Source organism: Haliotis cracherodii, unplaced genomic scaffold (assembly GCF_022045235.1).
Source record: "Haliotis cracherodii isolate W230 unplaced genomic scaffold, xgHalCrac1.p SCAF_2, whole genome shotgun sequence".
NCBI lineage: Eukaryota > Metazoa > Mollusca > Gastropoda > Lepetellida > Haliotidae > Haliotis > Haliotis cracherodii.
This window is the reverse complement of record NW_027266275.1, coordinates 38,200,108-38,218,500: the sequence shown is the minus strand read 5'-3', so window position 1 is coordinate 38,218,500 and position 18,393 is coordinate 38,200,108. Positions and strand designations below refer to the sequence as shown.

At 38.0% G+C, this 18,393-nt stretch overlaps 1 protein-coding gene across 2 annotated transcripts in view; it reads right to left on the bottom strand.

The window, feature by feature from the left end:
• The window catches only part of LOC139468066 (PDZ and LIM domain protein 3-like), a 29,164-nt gene that overhangs the window by 3,335 nt on the left and 7,436 nt on the right, over positions 1-18,393 (bottom strand). Inside the window, exons 2-7 of one of the 2 annotated variants that reach the window (XM_071249773.1) lie at positions 10,566-10,717; positions 9,515-9,656; positions 7,942-8,135; positions 4,565-4,773; positions 959-1,067; positions 293-378 (exon numbers count right to left, since the gene is read on the bottom strand). In XM_071249773.1, coding sequence (XP_071105874.1) covers positions 293-378; positions 959-1,067; positions 4,565-4,773; positions 7,942-8,135; positions 9,515-9,656; positions 10,566-10,717 — 892 coding nt within the window. The remainder of the gene's footprint in view (positions 1-292; positions 379-958; positions 1,068-4,564; positions 4,774-7,941; positions 8,136-9,514; positions 9,657-10,565; positions 10,718-18,393) is intronic. The other variant, XM_071249774.1, reaches the window with a different exon arrangement.

Below are 18,393 nucleotides of genomic sequence, written 5' to 3'. Positions count from 1 at the left end.
GCTGTGCTATACCACTTGAAATCCCTTATCTAATTTATTTGTCTGTTGTATGACTAGTCTGTCTTACAGACCCTGATACAAATATATATCAAATACAGCCCATGCAAGTCTATAATGTTTGGCAAGTCTAGATCACTGCAGTATCTGAAAATGAAGAGAGTTACTGGGCTCCTTTTTATTATATTTTTATTAAGATAACTGAACAACTGTTTTTATGTACGATATGTTCATTTCAGAGACTAGATTTTAGTCTATTGTATGACAAGCATAGGATGTTGGATGAAAATAGTACCTTTCTGTTTGAGGTTCATACCACATGCCGCACACTTGAAACAGCCCACATGGTAAGGGACTCCATTAGCTTTCACAATCACACCCCTGTTGGAGAACAGATAGGAGAATATATTTCATTTCATATTTCATCATTTATAGATAGCCATTCTTTATGTGTCAAGACAAAATGCTTGTACAACAAAACAGTTTTCAAGAAGGTAGTATTAAAAGTACAAAATGCTAATAAGATGAGTGTGTTACTGTTGTTTAATGCCAGTCAGCAATACTACAGCCACCTACAGCAGTAATTGAATCTGGACCATGAAAACTGATGGTTGATAACATGAGCAACAATTGACACCCTGAGAGTGCAATGACACACTACTAGCCAGGTGACACATTGCAAGTATCCAATCTCAATATAAGACATATTTGCAACATGCTAGTATTAGGAACTGATGCAGGATTTTCAATAAGGGGGAAATGAAACATATTTTGCCATGAAAAATCAGAAAAGCTTCAATTTTGTGTGAATATTCACTGACACATGAATATGTAGCTTGTCCCCAGGATCACCATGGGATCACTCATATGTTACAAGTTCACTATCCTAAAAAGTACATAAATAGATGTATATGTACAAACAAGCTCCTTGAGGAAAGCAGTACAACAGATTCACACTTACGTAGCAAGCATGTCACAACCTCCGCATCTCATGGACGGTTGTTGGGGTTTCTTCTGACTTGCGGGGAGAGCTGTCGGCGCCTTCACGGACCGGAATCCTGCTCCTGATTCTGGAAAACACAATCCCTTCATGAAAATATTTGAAAACAAATTGATCAAATTTTTAATATTCAAAGAGAAATTACATAATGAGAGAACATTTGAATTATTCAGTATTAAATTTGTGAACAAAATTTCATGATTGAAACATAACTCATATAGTCACCTATATTGACTGACTTGTTAACAATATCATTACCTTTAAGTTCATGGTGCCAAATGCTATAAATACAAACAATAATATCTACACAAGAACAGCAATCCCCCAACACATCATGATACACAAAGCAAGCAATGCGCAACATGGCTCCCGCATCTACAACAAGCTACTACACCAATGTTTTCCAAATTCCAAAAAATCTTGCTGAACTTTTTTTTAACATTAAACGTATACAATGCAGGGTCAATATGCAAATGGGCCTGTTCTCAAGATGTAAACTGATTATGCTGTTTTAAGTAGTTGTCAGCAATATTTGAGCCATATCACTGGTCCATATGAAGTCTGGCCCGGCACAAATGTGGCCGACAGAATAAGCAATGGCTGATCCATGCCTTTGGTATATGACGACACACAATCAGGTCAGGCATTTTGGCCAACTGATCCTCATTTTAGTTGGTTATTACCACACACAGTGATGCTGGTGACCAAATTCATGACAGTGATACAGGGCCTGTTCCACAAAGCGATCTTAGTGCTACAATCATTGTAAGTCTACCTTAAAATATGGGAATTACGATCATCTTAGTGCTACGAGCACTGATATTGTAAGAAAAACAATGGAGTTACGATCATCTTAGCACTAAGATCATCATCAGGCAATGTTAAAGTGTGGGAGTTATGATCATCTTGGTGCTGTGATCATAATAGGTTGATGTTAAAAGTATAGTAGGTACAATTGTTCAAGTGAACCGTCTTAGCGCTAAGATCGCTTTGTGGAAGTTCTAGGTTATAGTGGTTTATGGGCACCATCGACAAGCTATAGTGTATCTTGATATTCTTGTTTTGGCATTCCATATCATTCTTCCACTTACATTACAATGAAGCTTTTCTGTATCTAACACTTCATGAAGCACAATCACTGCATACCTATCAATTATGGAGTCATTGGGTAAGATGTCGGATAAAAATAATAATTCCTTAAGTTTGAGGGTTGGGGTGTTTACATGTCTGTAGGTTTTCCATCAGACATAATTCCTTTTTCAGGTTTTCACATTTTAAATAATCAAATAACAGCTCTAATCATAATATTTTTGCTCTGAAAACAAACAGCATCACTACTGCTGGTAAATAAAATAAACCTTCCTTGATGTCTTGGTGTTGCTCAACAACTTCTGATGTGCCTCATTTTTTTACATTATGCAATGGTACTATGCTTTTGCATAGTAAGTCTTACCAGTAATTGTAATAAAGAAGTAGTTCATCCATAAATCCTATCCTTACTTATGCTTTTGCAGTCGTAGGAATTAAATCTGTAACATTTATTGCACAAAGAAATGTCGCTTGTGCATCTTGAATTTGACTAGTCCCAGACTAGCAGACATTTGTAAATTTTAAACTTCACATGCGATAATCAATGATCGGAGTCAAGTTTATACACATTCCATAACATATAAACAGATTGCCCTTGATACTGTCCCCTTTTAAAGAATTGTTTTTGATAATATCTATGCCCCATCATTTCTTGTGTTTTCAACAAAACTATTATTGTTACTTCAGAAAATACACTTGTGTATAACACGATAATAACAGGACATTGGTGCAGGACATGAAGTGCAGTATGATCAAGCCACAGTCACATGACAGTCATGTGACACTGAAACCCTCATGTTTGAGGTATCTACATTACATGCAGGAAAAAGTGCAAAACCAACTCACAAATGTTGAACACAACCACACAGAACTGTTTGGAACTATTTTGTTAAAAGATTTATGTTCATATTTGAAATGGTAAACTTTATGACGTTTCCATGCAGATTCTTTCAAATTGGTCATTGTTGAAATAGGGGATAGTTACCAAACTTAGAAGGAAGAATATGTTTTAGACAGGCTTGGAGTTTACCTGCTAAGTTAGGTTACCATGGTAACAATATTGGTCCGTTTCCTAGTAATAAATAATACTCTTTTATTATCATCATTAATATTGCCGTACGATAATGATCATGAAATAAAACAGTAATGAACGATACATACCTCAGATAAATGACAACATTTTGGCCAATGAATTATCACACTTAATCTGTTGATAAGTGTTAGACATTCAGTAAGAGTAGCACTGAGGAATGGTAATTACATGTCTTACTTATGAAAAGCAGCTCATGATTAAAATGTAATATTTTTCCAAATGCTTTTCCATAAATATGATAAGGGGATAGTCTATATATTGATAGGCCGTTCATCTACTGGAGCCCACGGATGACAATTAATTAGTAGGTATTTGTTCAATTCCCAGTGGCAGGTAAAGTCATGTAGTGGTTTTACCAATCTCTGAAAAATAACCATTCAGAAAAGTGATTTTCTGCAAATGGGGATCTGGTTGTTTGGTTAGGAGAAATAAGGGGAGATAACTACAGGTTCTTAAAGACTGGTGCAGTTGCTGACCTCTACAAATTATTGGTTGACATATTAGATAGATTTTTACTAGATCTATATATGAGGTGTTCAAGGTCTGTACATTTACTATCGTATAAATACACTTTGTGAACAATACATTAACTTTAGTGTGCGTTGGGTTATATTCATTCGGGAATATTAACAAAGTATATGTTCTCTTCCTATGTGTTTTGATTAATAAGTTGTGACTCACCACACCCGATGTAATACAGTTTGTCATAGCTCTCAAACAATGATGTACCTAATATATAAGTACATCTACAATACAATAAAACAACACAAATACAAAATTCTAAATAAAATTACTGAATATTTCACAATTTTTGACACAAGAGAATGTTCTTTTTAGTAATTTTGCACTTTTGTTTGTAAATCATAGGGGTGTTTCAGATTGAATCTTATGGGTGTTTCAGATTGAATCATATGGGTGTTTCAGATTGAATCACATGGGTGTTTGAGATAGAATCATATGGGTGTTTGAGATAGAATCATATGGGTGTTTCAGATTGAATCATATGGGTGTTTCAGATTGAATCACATGGGTGTTTGAGATAGAATCATATGGGTGTTTGAGATAGAATCATATGGGTGTTTTAGATAGCATCATACGGGTGTTTCAGATAGAATCATTTGGGTGTTTCAGATAGAATCATATGGGTGTTTCAGATATAATCATATGGGTGTTTCAGATTGAATCATATGGGTGTTTCAGATTGAATCATATGGGTGTTTTAGATAGATTCATATGGGTGTTTCAGATAGAATCATATGGGTGTTTCAGATTGAATCATTTGGGTGTTTCAGATAGAATCATATGGGTGTTTCAGATAGAATCATATGGGTATTTCTGTGTGAGAGCACTGACAAGGGTAGTGAAACATGCAAACCAACACATACGTGGCATCTCGCCCTGCTGTTCTAAGTTATCCTGCAGGGCTTTGAACGTGCGTGATTGAACATGCGGGTTAGTGTAGCCCTTATATTCGGGTTCCTGGCCCTCCTCTGTCTCCTGGTAGCGTGCACTCTCCTGACCTGGCTGATCCTTAGTCACGGGTTGGTAGGTCCCAGTCATCCTCGACCCCACATCAGACTCACTCACATCCAACCTGGGACAAGTACAGAGCACAAACATCAGAATCATCCTGGGCTCTACTTCCTAAAGAGCCCTCATAGTGCTACGACCCTAGTATGTCTGTGTTAAAGTATAGGCGTAATGATAGTCATAACACTAAGTTGCTCTGTGAAACAGGGCCCAGGTCTCTAATGATGGCAAAAAGTAGAGGTCGTATCCAGAACTGATTTGGTCATGGAGCAGTGAAGAAATATTGGCAGCCCCACAAATAGATGCCATGCCTGGTAAAAAAATAAAGTGTGTTTGTTTGTTGTAAAACACTGCACTCAGCAATATTCCTGCTATATCACAGTGGTCTGCAAATAATCAAGTCTAGACCAGACAATCTAATGATTGATGTCATGAGCATCAATCTATGCAGTTGGGATGTGATAACATGCCTCAACCAAGTCAGCAAGCCTGACCACCCAATCCCGTTAGTCGCCTCTTACAACAAGCATAGTCGCCTTTTACAGCAAGTATGGGTTGCTGAAGACCAGTTTTAACCAGGTCTCCAATAATGAGCATTTGTGTATGGTCCCAAACCAATTCACAGTAGGTGATACCAGAAATTAGATTCACAGATCCAAAGGTTGTACCCATGTAACCATGGGGGCACCTTTTAGAGGAAATGTGGCATGTCACGTTTGCTGGCTCTTGCCCAAACACACACCTTTCCTTAACAGCAGTGGAAATACTAAATAAACCCCATCTTATTTGCATTTCATAATGATATTCAAATTCTTCCCAATTAATTAATTATGCTAAATATTTGCATATATGTTTCAATCACTTTTTTCCTTTGAAACTTTACATACAACAATGTGTTGTCAAATGTTCATTGAAATAATTTACAATATTTTTTTATCATGATAATATTAAACGATTTCAAAAGACACCTGACAATTCAAAGGCATTCCCACACGCCCGTACCCACCCACCCAGCTTCCTACATGATATCATTCCTATTGTGACAATATTTGCCCATGTCCCTTCTGTATGGAGCAGGCTAAATCACCCAGAGCAACCACACCCTACTGTCAACACAAACTGATGAGTCATCAATATACGCGGAGTTTCTACCACATCCAGTCAAGCAATCAATATCTGTATGTATTATACACCACACAGGTGACACAACCAGAGTGTACAAACGGCAATGATTGATCCACCTGTGCTCCATAAATAACCTGGTTTGTGTTATATAGGGCAGATGTAAAGCACAGAGGATGAGCGAAGAGGAATGATGATGATAAATTTAATACCTCATCCTAAACTCCAACACTAAAATTCTTCTATTGCTATGACAAACTTCTACAGAAGCAATTCCATGTCACACATTTTGCATAGCCAATCATAGATGTGATTTATCTTGCTCCACAAATATCTCCAATCTAGTACAGTAAGGCAACTTACATTGAGTCTATTTGGTTCTTTTTTTGTATCATTTGGTTATAGATTCTCTTTTTGGAAACCATATGGTCGGTGGTCAAAATGACATATACTCTTTTGAAGTTAATTCTCCCAAAAAAATATGATATTAATAATGCAATAAAAAATGAAATGAAAGGCAAGTTCTGTGTGGAATGTTCCCTTACATGACAAATCAACACTTAAATCTCTTTTAATGAGCCATTAAGAACTGTTAAAAAATAGGAGGAAATTCAATGAAATTTTGAGACCATAGACCCATAACCAAGAATATAAAAACAAAAAAATAAATAAATATAAATATCCACCCCAGAGCAACTCATATAAGTACATGTATTTGTTAGCTTGATAATGGCAGTGTTTTTTCTATAATATTTGTATTTGCTAATTATTACTTTATCGTGCTTGATGTTTTCAGTCAAACCCCAGTGATTAGCACCTGTTTGCCCAGAGCCCCTGGTGTCCAGATCATTATTGTTTGGAATGGCTACATTTAATCATGATTCATTAATCTGAAAATTTGTTAAGCTGGACGATTACACTTGCAACGGAACCAGATTGTCAAGGTTAAATTGTATACAATTATGCACCAACACAAACTCCCAACTTATGAAGACTATGCCTTTGATTCACAGGAAATAATTATTTCAGGGTGTGCTGTTTTGGTCAGGTTTGTGTGATATTCAGTACTTAACCTAACCAACACTGACACCCCTTGATGTTATCAAATGCCAGACTCGCAAGTTTAAAATCAAACTTGACTCATCATTATTTCACTTAAGAGTCTTCTGACAACCACATGACATGCCCTCCTCAAAATATGTCTATCCTGGGTTGTGAATTAACACCCCTCCACACCCCAGTTGTATTAGCCTACACTAAGCTAATGTAAACAAGAGTCATCAGGAGATGACATAATCCCCCCCCCTCCCCAATCTGGTCCAAATCAGTAAATTACTGTAATGGAGTTTGGCTACTTATACCCCACTAATGATGTTTCAGCAAGAAATATTTAACACTTTTGGAGTTCTGCTACGGAAACAGAAAAACAACTTAATTCATGAAAAATTATGAAAACAAAACATAATAAAAAGAATAAAAATCCCAAATCATCAAAAGGCACCAGTTCCCCACTAGACTGATCTATAGAAAGTTTCAACAAGAAATATTTAACGGTTTTGGAGTTCTGCTCGGTAACAGAAAACAGACATCTGTCAGACGATGTAGCATGGTGATCGCTATATCCCCCCATTGGAGGATAAAAATAAACCAATTATGTGCTTGATTGAACAAGCCCAAACTCACGAGAACGGGTATGGTGATGACAAACCAAGAAACATTAATCAGTGCGAATCTGTGATAATAGGTTTCTGGCATAAGATTACACTTCACATATTGTTCTCATACAGGGAGTCAAACCTGATACTTGTCATCAACATGCATACACTCTAACCACTTGACTCCTCCACATGACTAAAGACGATTGTATGATTAGTTGTGTTTGGTGTGTTATGCTGCAGTCAACAATATTCTGGCTGTATCATGTCAGTCTGAAATAATGACGGCCAGACCTGACCAACTAGTGACTGATATCATGAGCAACATCTCACACCATGGGAATATAATAACACCAATCAACAAGGTCACCAAGCCTGACCACCAGATACCCTAGAGTAGTGAGTAACTTTATCTGCCCGGTCCCCAGGGGCCAGTATTTATTTTGGACACTCACTTCTCCATCTCGCGTTGTATACCAGCCGTCTGTGAAGAGTAGGTGGAGGCGATGTTGCCCGCGGAGTACAGCCCAATGGGAGTGTTATACTGTGAATGGACGACATTTGGCGTTGCACTCTTGGTGGAACCTGCTGCAGCAGCGCCGAATGGCTTCGCTGCCCGATTGTGAGTGCTGCCTATTCTGCATGGTTCCTGGAACGCAATCGACCATTCTTTATCACTACATGAAACAAGTCAAACTTGTTGCCATGGAAACAGGAAAAATTCCTATTTTTTAAATTCCTAAATAGCTAAAGGCACCACACTTCAGGCCTTGATAAATACATGTACCAAGTTTGGATGAAAAATGTTAAATAGCGTTTTAGTTCTTCTCCAGAAATGACAACTACCTCCTTTTCAGCAAAGCCTAACTTTGAAATCGAGAAAAATGAAAATGCCCAATATCCGCAAATAGCAAAAAGCACCACTTCAGGATCTGTTTGATATATCTGCAAATCTTTGTTGAAAAATATTGAACATGTTACGAGTTACGCTCTGGAAACAAAATGATTATGGACAGACAGACAGATGGATGGAGGGACAAGGCATTGACTATATCCCCCGCATTATATCCTGGGGGGAGGTTTAACAAATAGTTTCAAATGGTTGGTGCTTACTGAAGACTATGGCGGGTGCTGGCTATTTGTTCTGAATTCAATAATATAATAAGAAAAATACCAGCGAGTGAGTACCAGCATGCACAGAGTAAATTTCAACCTGTTTTCTTCATAAAAGTTGGGTTCCAAATAAGTTGGCATGGTTATTGGAGCAGGGGGCTTAACATGTTGAATACAGTAGACAAATCCGAAACGGAAACATGTCTGCAAGTGGACGAGTGGGTGAATGGGGTTTTATGCTGTAGAAATATATTAGCTGTATCCAGCAGTGTGAAAGGAAGTTTAAGAAAGAGAAAAATTTGTCTGTGTAAGCAGCTTATTTCCTTGCATCCATGGGGTGAAAACTTCAGTCCTTGTGTACAGTGGAAATGTAATGTTTTCACTATGAGCCCTGTACTGATATGGGGCCTGAGAAATCCCGGAATAATTTTTTAGCTTAATATTTTATGCTTCCTAATCATGTCAAATTTTTGGTTTGAAAATGTTTGTTATTCAAACTTCCATGTTTTGTTTATAAGCATAAAAACAACAGTTGTCAAACATGACTGTTTACTATTACAACAGATACATTGCAATTGAAAAGCATGTGGTGCCTAGTGTATCTGATTGGTGCTTCTAAAAATAGTGTCCAATGACAAACAATGCAAGGTTTTGAAAAAACAGCTTCCTCGAGAGGTCATTGCAAGCAGAGCAAGACAGGTCAAAACAAACTTTACCGAATGATTTGCAGGAATTGTTATGAAACAGCTTCTCAAGTGAAAACATGCAAATATCAAGAAAACAGATATGTAAAAAATATAACTGAATACCACTGAAGATTGTGGATACCAAATCAAAATCAAGCTCTCAAGCTCTGAAAGAGATGCCACAATGACCCTATTTAGCTCTGCCTGCTAAAAGCCATCACATCCTTACAGACTCGGGCTTGTTCATGACGAGGGACGTCTTCTGTACAGGAACAAACTCTTCTCCTGTTGCTGATACAATCGGTTTGAGTTCGGCTGGTCGGAGTGAGGACAGTGGTGTGACTTGTGGCTTCCAGATCTTGACCGCCCCCCTGCAACATATAAGCAGTTGTCAGGCAGCATATACATATATCCTCGCTGCATCATCATTGCATCATCACTGCATTATGTATGATACCATGATCATCACTGGCATATTATGTAGCACAGCCTCACAATCACCATGATATACTGTATATAAGGCAAGGGAAACTATGTTCTAGTTTAATGGGAGAATGCAAAATTAATGTGTTTTGGGTTGACTTTAAGTTCATAAAAACGCTCCAAGGTGGAGCAGATTTGTCCATGAAACAAGAATTCAGTTGATCTTGCCTTTAAATGTATAATGTATATTATGATTATTACCATCATGAATACAATAATAATAACAACAATAACAATAATACATGCATTTATAGAGTGCAACAATTCACAAAATAAATATGCTCTGTGAGCTTTAGCTACTGAGGACTGTTGAAACAGAAATGTCTTAAGATGAGATTTGCAGATTTACGAGTTTTAGGCACATTGTTTCACTGAGATGCTGCAGTGTATGAGAATGTTCTTTTGCCAAAAGTACAAGTTTTAAGTTAAAACTTTTAACACAGGGAACTGTGAATAGATGTTGTTGTTGAGATCACTTATCATGCTTATAGCACATCACATAGCATTGCAGTAGCACCATTATATCACAGCCTCATCACTGTGCATGTATCATTAGGCCACATGTGCTCTTACTGGCATTCGTGATTATCCAGTGTACCCTAGCTACACTGTCCACACTCAGTGGCCATAGTAACCATCGGATTCCCATTCCAGCCACTCTCGTGGCCATGGGCATCCATGCTGACCCAGACCCCTGATGAAAGCATCACAGCACACAGCAATAACACTCTCTGCTGACCTTCATTTCCTAATATCATTCAAGTGTCTGCTATATATCAAGCAGATCTCCAGCATACCTGGCAACGAGCATGTCGATTTTATTTCCTGAGCGCACTATTTCCATTTTGGCATTTTCATGTGTCAAGTTGTCTGTGTTTTCAGCGTTGATTCTCAAAATGGCGTCCCCTGCCAGAAGGCCACAGTGCTCGGCCACACTATTTGGCTGGACCTGCACAGAGAAACAACTTCCGTAAATTGACTGAAGATGTGAAATCAGAAAAAAAGACATTTCTTAATGAGACCAGTCAATAATAACAGTAGCTCCATCTTTGGTAGCTCTTCTGCCTGAAGGTAACATCCATAGCCTGGGCAATACTTATCTCCTCAAGTGGGCGACATCTGGGATTGTTAACATGGTAAAAGGGACACAGGCCTTAGCGTTGGGACGATAAGTGTCCTAGCAACGTTTCCAAAACAGTTTGTTTATCGTCAAAGCAAATTGTATTATGTATATCAACATATCAGTCAATAACTACCCTAATTACTTGTCCCATTTTCACACAAAACACTAAATATGACCATTAGAAATAGACTTTTAATGACCCAAGAGTGCAATGGAGGATGCTCCTCCCTTAAAGCCGGACATGAAGCCTGTTTGAAATTCTCAAAAGACAAAATGATAACATAATGTTAAACATGTTAAAATGAATTCCATGCAATAATGAAATGCCCAGTGTGTATAGGGAAATGTGTATACCAGTAATACATGTAAATCCACCATACCTAATTGTTGTTTCTGAAAATAAATTTGAGCATCTAAATTACTTTCTGTCTTAAATACAAATACGAAACCTTTAACTATTTATACAAATTTGAAGATTGGAAGCTTTTCGTTTGTTTGGTTGATCCACAACATAAAAGAAGCACGGCTTTATGTTAATGGGTGAGGCAAGGGACACACAGAATGGATATATCTTAGAGTGAGTGAGCGTTTGATTTAATGCTTAATCCTGGAGGAAAACCTGAAATAATGCAGGTCTTAGACATTTTCCACTTTGATGAAATCCATGACATGAGTTTAGTGCTGACGAGCCTAACCACATAATTATGATGATTATAGGATTAGAACCCAAGATCCAGCACATCTAAGAGAGGCAACTCTGCACAGAAGATTGAGATACCCTAGATGACTGGGCCAGCCACATGCACCGTGTATCCTAGAAGGGCACATTGAGTTGGTGGCCATTAAACACAGTCCATATGTATACAAGCTCCTTCAGTGTATTTTTCATCACATCTCCTTATCCCTGAAGGTGAAACATGAATATATACCAAAATGTCTCCCACAAATTACAATGTTGACACTTTCATATACTTTTTGTTATATTTAAATAATAGTTCCACCTCCTACAAAGTAATTCATCATCACCAACAATCATCCCTTTGTTATCATTCCACTAATAAATATTCGTAATTGTCATGACTTGCCAGTCACAAGACTGTTCCACTACATTGCTTGTCTGCAGACTCTTCCATTCTCCGACACCCTTTGGTTGATGCATCTGGCGCCAGCTGCTATATGTTGACTGAAGTATTTCCATAGCTTAAGGCAGTATAATCCTAAATAAGTGTCTCTCTACCTACTTCTACCACCATATGTACCACATGTATATTGAAAAACAGATGGTTGACTACCGCGTCAAATGTAAGCACAAAAGTTTTATTAGATACGAAGGCATGTAGTCAGGAATATTGACGAGCATTGAGGAGAAGAAACAAGACAGTTCCATATTTTTATCGGGCTAGACATTTTTTTTGTTGGTTTAAGGATTTTGGTGACAAAAAATAAGTGGGGGGATATAAAAAAAATATGATTGGTCATGGCTTGCCAATTAATGGGACCATGTGCAACTCATGTATCATATCTATGTTGGGAATTAAATTTACAGACCAATATTTTGTCTTCAGAGATCGGTGTAACTTGACTCAACTTGACTCAATAAACTGGATTGTTTATAGATAACAGAACATAAACTTCTAGAACTTGCAATAGTCAAACTCCACACATCAACACATTCACACAGAGGTATGAAAATGAACAGAACATGACAGTGCCATGACGTCATGTCCCGCCCAGCATGGCAGCTCGGCAGGTAGGAATGAGATCATGTTTCAGCTAAACCTCTGAGTGTCTATTTGGAACCAGTGCAATATGTACATTGCTATATATACACAGCCTTCAGCATGCTGTGCACTTTTCGGGCGCACCACTTGCATATAGTCCTGTCCCAGGTAATGAGTAATATAGGTCTCTCATTTCTCAGGTTCATTGCTATGTTTATCTTCCTTAGGGAGTTAACAGACTGTAAAAGTCCAGTTTCCACCCTTGTTGAACAAGGCTGGAATTTCTTGGCTCGATTGCAGCGCCACCATGGCTATTACCAGTTATATCCCTTCTATGTCCCTGGTACTGACCAATCAGATTCAACCTCCCTTATCACTTGCATTTCCTTCAAACAAAATGGCAGCGCCAAATCAAGATGATCAGATTGATAATCAAGATCTATATTGTAATAAAGCATGTCTTACTTTGCATTAAATCGCATGAGCACACTTGATAAGAAACACGAAAGCATTTTGGAAAATATCTGTTGACGCTAAGTTGACGTACACATGCTTAACAAGTCATGGAATCAACCAAAATCTGCACTGCAGTTGACAAACTGGATGTTGATTTCTACCGACTAGTCCTTATTTTAGCCCCTTTATGAGGAGTGCCCGACAGGGTAACAACAAGTTCCATATTCTAACACGTTTGGTGTGACATGGCCGGAATGGAACCACTGCCCTTCCACTCTCCAGGTGAATGCTCTACCACGGTGGTAGTTTAACAGAAAATTGATGGATGTCAACTCTTTTGATCTACACAACTGGGATATGACATGCATCCACCAAATCAGCAAACCTGCCCCCCCATCTGGGCACTTTCACTTTCTATAATACATGAATCATATCACGTACTTTCACTCATAATAGTGTTAGGTCTTTCAAGAGGTCTTTCATGATGTTTGTCCTTATTTAGGGCCAGTGATTGAATAAGCATGATCCTTGTCAAGTTTAGCTTGTCTAACAATTAATTACAAATTCAGCAGCATGTTTTCCTCTGTTGTCCTTGAACCTTCCAGTATGATTAAATTGTGAATGTGATTTTGATTAAATTGCGAATGTGATTTTGATTAAATTGTGAATGTGATTTTTAGTATGGGCGACACAAACCATTATGCACAGCTGATGCTATTTGTGGTTAATGTACCGACACAATGTGGTGAATTCTCTGATTGAAATAAAATTGTGTATAGCTTTGTCACTACAAACTTCCTTCTTGACTTCACTTAAACATGAAGATTATCCTGTGTTATTCTGTTTGAGAACATGTTGTTTAGGGAGAGAACACACCACAGCTCAAAATAGTTGCAACAATAAGGAGCATATTAATAAATCAAATTGACGTAGTTTCATTTCCCATTTGTGTTGTGTGTGTTTCCCATACCTACACTCCCATCCGTGGGATTCATGCTCAGCCAACTGCATAGCCTCGTCTGCTATGACTTCACACTGCATAACCTTTGACCCTGCCCCTGATCTAAGAGGAAGGATCACAAAGGCCCTTTCATATGGTCTATTTTCCTGGCGAGAGGTGTGTCGACATTCCTCTGGGTAACACAATACAGTTTGTGTACAATACATGTATTCACCAAAGCCCGACACCTTACTCAATATTCACTCATGACACAATATAGTGCAGATAGAACATGAAGCGACAACTGTAAACATTCGTCCCCATCATGAACACTGTGGGTGATTTGTTAATGAGGTGGAAAACTGTAACTTAATTATTTACTCAAATACAGTTTTTATTAGGTCTTTGGGTATCGTTAACTCTTCATAAAGATAGAACTATTTCTTTCTTTCTTTGGAAACAACTAGAGAGGGCAGCCCAGGACCGAGTACTGGAAATTAGCCTACTCAGCCTACTTTAAAACTTAAAAACACACACATCACAGGACTGCTGTCCCTACTGAAAAGCAGCTGGAAATGAAATGAATTAAACATAAAAATATAATATTTTTTATTATGTCTCAACATGCTCAAGCTAGTAACATAGACCCTCTTATATAAAATGTTATCATAAATCCCATGTCTGCATCACTATCAGTGTTTTAAAAAGCCAGCCACAGTTTTAACACCATGTCAGAATGAAAATGATTGACAGAGCTATTTTTTTCCATGTCGACTGACCTTGTGTTGAAAAGCTGGAATAAATCTGTGAAACAAAATTTAAAAAGTGTGGCCTTATTCATATCATCCAAAACAATAAGGTCAATAAAAAATCTTCAAGAAACACAACTGCACTGTGTAAACATGACACCTGTATCAATCAGCAAGCCCTGGGGGTGAGGGTGGGGGGAGGGACCCTGTTAGTTCTCCGCTTATCAGGGTTGAATCATTCCCCTCCAATTACCAGACAACCAGTCACTATAAACAGAAACTACAGATAATCTCTGTGTCTGGCGGCCACATGCTTCCACAGTCAAGGGCCTGCAGAATTCATGACATTCTTCAAATGTTTCTGCAGTAATGGCTCATAGTATTCTAACTTACATGTTATTTCACACTTCAGCAATTCTGTTCTTATATTCCGTGGCTATTATCCTGTGGCTATACTTTCATGCATCATTTGATGAGGCGGAGTGTGTACATATTGATTGTCGTGACTTGGCTCTGCAGTGTGGTTAGTGGGAGACTATTCTGATTTTGTGTGTAGCCACCATTCTATCTGGCTCTTTCAGTAGCCAGTAAACTGTAAACATAAGTACTAGATCACCAGCTTGGTTGTCATAAATTGTTTACTGAAACTGGCCAAACTGGTATGAATCTTGATTGATATATGTACGACTAATGTTATGTGAGGCTAGACATTTTTAAAACTTAGTTTATGAATCTGCAGACTCACAGCAATTGAAATGTGATTTTTTTCACACAAAAGCATTTTTGTCCCGTTAAAACAAGCAGAAATTAGTAAAATGCTAAAAATTCCAACTCATTTACTATACCTCTCAACATAAATAAATTATTTAAAATACTATAATTAAAACCTATTGATTTCTATCTTAAAAAATCCAGCCCCAATTTGTTTTTTCCTACCTACTTAACATTTTGAGGAAATCAAAACAATATTTGAAATTGGATTTTTTCTTTTTCTTTCGACCAACCAGCCTGAACTTTTGGCACAAAAATCCATAAACCACACCGATATATCAAAATCAGGCCATAATGTCCCCGGTCAAAATTTCCCACATGTCACTAATTACTTCAATAAAACAAGTCAATCAAGAACAGTTTAGATCTTTCCGGTAACAAATACAACAGTTTTGACATGATCTTCCGCTGACAAGAGAAATCCATCATGACCTGACACTGTTGCAGATTGTCTGTTTCATTGTCATATTACATCATGTCTAAGATGACAGAAAACATTGGAGTATATACAGCGACACACTTTTTTAAAGGCAATGTTCACAGTTTCCCCCATTACAGTTATTCAGCCATGACGATCAGGGGAAGAATAGGTCTTCAGCAACCCATGCTTGCCGTAAAAGGTGACTATGCTTGTGGTAAGAGGCGACTAACGGGATCGGGTAGTCAGGCTCGCTGACTTGGTTGATACATGTCATCTTGTCCCAATTGCGTGGATCGATGCTCATGATGTCAATCACTGGGTTGTCTGGTCCAGACTCGATTATTTACAGACCGCCGTCATATAGCCGGAATATTGCTGAGTGTGGTGTAAACAACAAACATAAGTCAAATCAACAAGCTACTCAAACCATTGCCTCAACCCATATTGATTCACTCATCATCATCCTTATCTCGTACCATAGAGTTCATGTTTACTTTTGTCATTGTGGAATGGAGATCCACTTCTACCAGGTCCAATGACACTATATTCCAAATCACCAAGCCTTACCACCCAGTCATTTAGTCACCTCTTACTATGGCCAGAACAGGTTGCTGGAGACCTAGGACCCATTCACAACGTGAGTGAGTTTGGGTTTTATTCCGATTTTAGCAACATTCCGGCAATATCACGGCGGGGACACCAGAAATGGTCTTCACACATTGTACCCATTTTGTGAATCGGAACCCGGGTCTGCGGCGTGACGAGCAAACGCTTTAACCACTAGGCTACCCGACCGCCCCCCATTCACAAAGGAATCTTAGCACTATGATGATTGCATGTCTATGTTAACGTATGGGACTTTTGAAGGTCTAAGCGCATTGATCACCTGTGGAATGGATGTGGGTATAATTTGTTGCTTCCATTGGTTTTGTCAGTGGTTTTAGAAGTTTAGATGCATTTCACAAAGTGACTATTGCGCTACAAGTATCATAGGTCCACGCTAAAAGCATGGGACTCAGATCACCTTAGCGCTAAGATCGCTTTGTGGAATGGATGTGCATATTATTTGTCACCTCCATCGGTTCATACACAATGTCAGTGGTTTTAGAAATCTCTTGCTGGGCCCTGTCCCAAAATTACAATCATCTGATCATAGCTCTATGAGTATCATAAGTCTATGTGAAAAGTATGGGGACTTACGATCGTTTTCGCACTAAGATCACTATATGGTAAGAGCTCTGTTCTACCCAACAATCCTCATAGATCACCCCTGCTAAGGCAACATGAGATACATGGTATTACAATATAGGGGAGGTGATTAGGTGTAACTCGGAATCAAACATCACAATTATCTGGGGAATAAGCCCGTGTCCCGAGGTGTTTGACATACCATCAGGTAAGGAGAATTAGGAGATGGTTCGTCACCGACAGGTTATGTTCACATCCGTAATCTCCTTAATCCCCCTTAGCCCCCTTAGTCACACATGGATTAACAGATTAAAGCATGCGGTAAGTGGATAATCCATCCATCCACCTTGTAAATAATTGTTTGGTTGTTTGTACTCTATTTTAGGTTCGGTAACTTTACCAGAACACACTTCTTGACTACACAGTCTACTTGATAATCTTTAATCTGAGCAGCCATTTATAAACTTGGCAGAGCTTTCAAATAAACCAAATCTCTTTCCCTTATATGCAACTCAAAAGTTAAAGAACTCCTGCCTTTTTTCATGAAAAAATGTTCTTGAACTTCTTTTGAATAGTATATATTAAACAAACAAAATATTTCAAACAATATGTTTTTAATGTTTAGTGGATGTTATCACATCAAATGAAAAAGATACATCCTTGCTGATTTTTATAAATCATACTGGAATATTTTTAATGAAGGTAAACCTATTTCTCAAACTTAAATTTGTCAACCAATAAAATTACTGCCATAACAGCCCTAGTTGTCTTGCTACCAATTAAACACTTATATGAAAACCACTTTGGACTGACCAGCATATATCAAAGTGATAGGACTATTAATAGGATGTTGTCCTCAAAGATAAAGATGTATGGTTGCATATGGCCAATTTTTGAACCTGAAATGTTTTTTTGGTTACCTGCTAAGATATCATACTACATTTGTATATTTCAAAGTTTTGTACTAGTCATACCAGGCTCCCTTTAGAAGCAGCTGTCTAGGATGAGGATCAAGATGAGTGATACCTGTCTACTAGAGTGTCATCGTACCCCAACAATGTGAATTATTGTTAAGCCATCAACCACTGGTTTGCCAGGCCCATAATTAATAATTTACAGGATAATATAAGCACTGTGTAAATAACATTCACTCATTACATGAATCAATAGTTGGTTTAGTATGTTCACAGTAACACTATAAAATTGGGAGTTTGACTTAAGACGCGATAACACTACACGCTATGGGTAGCAAAATT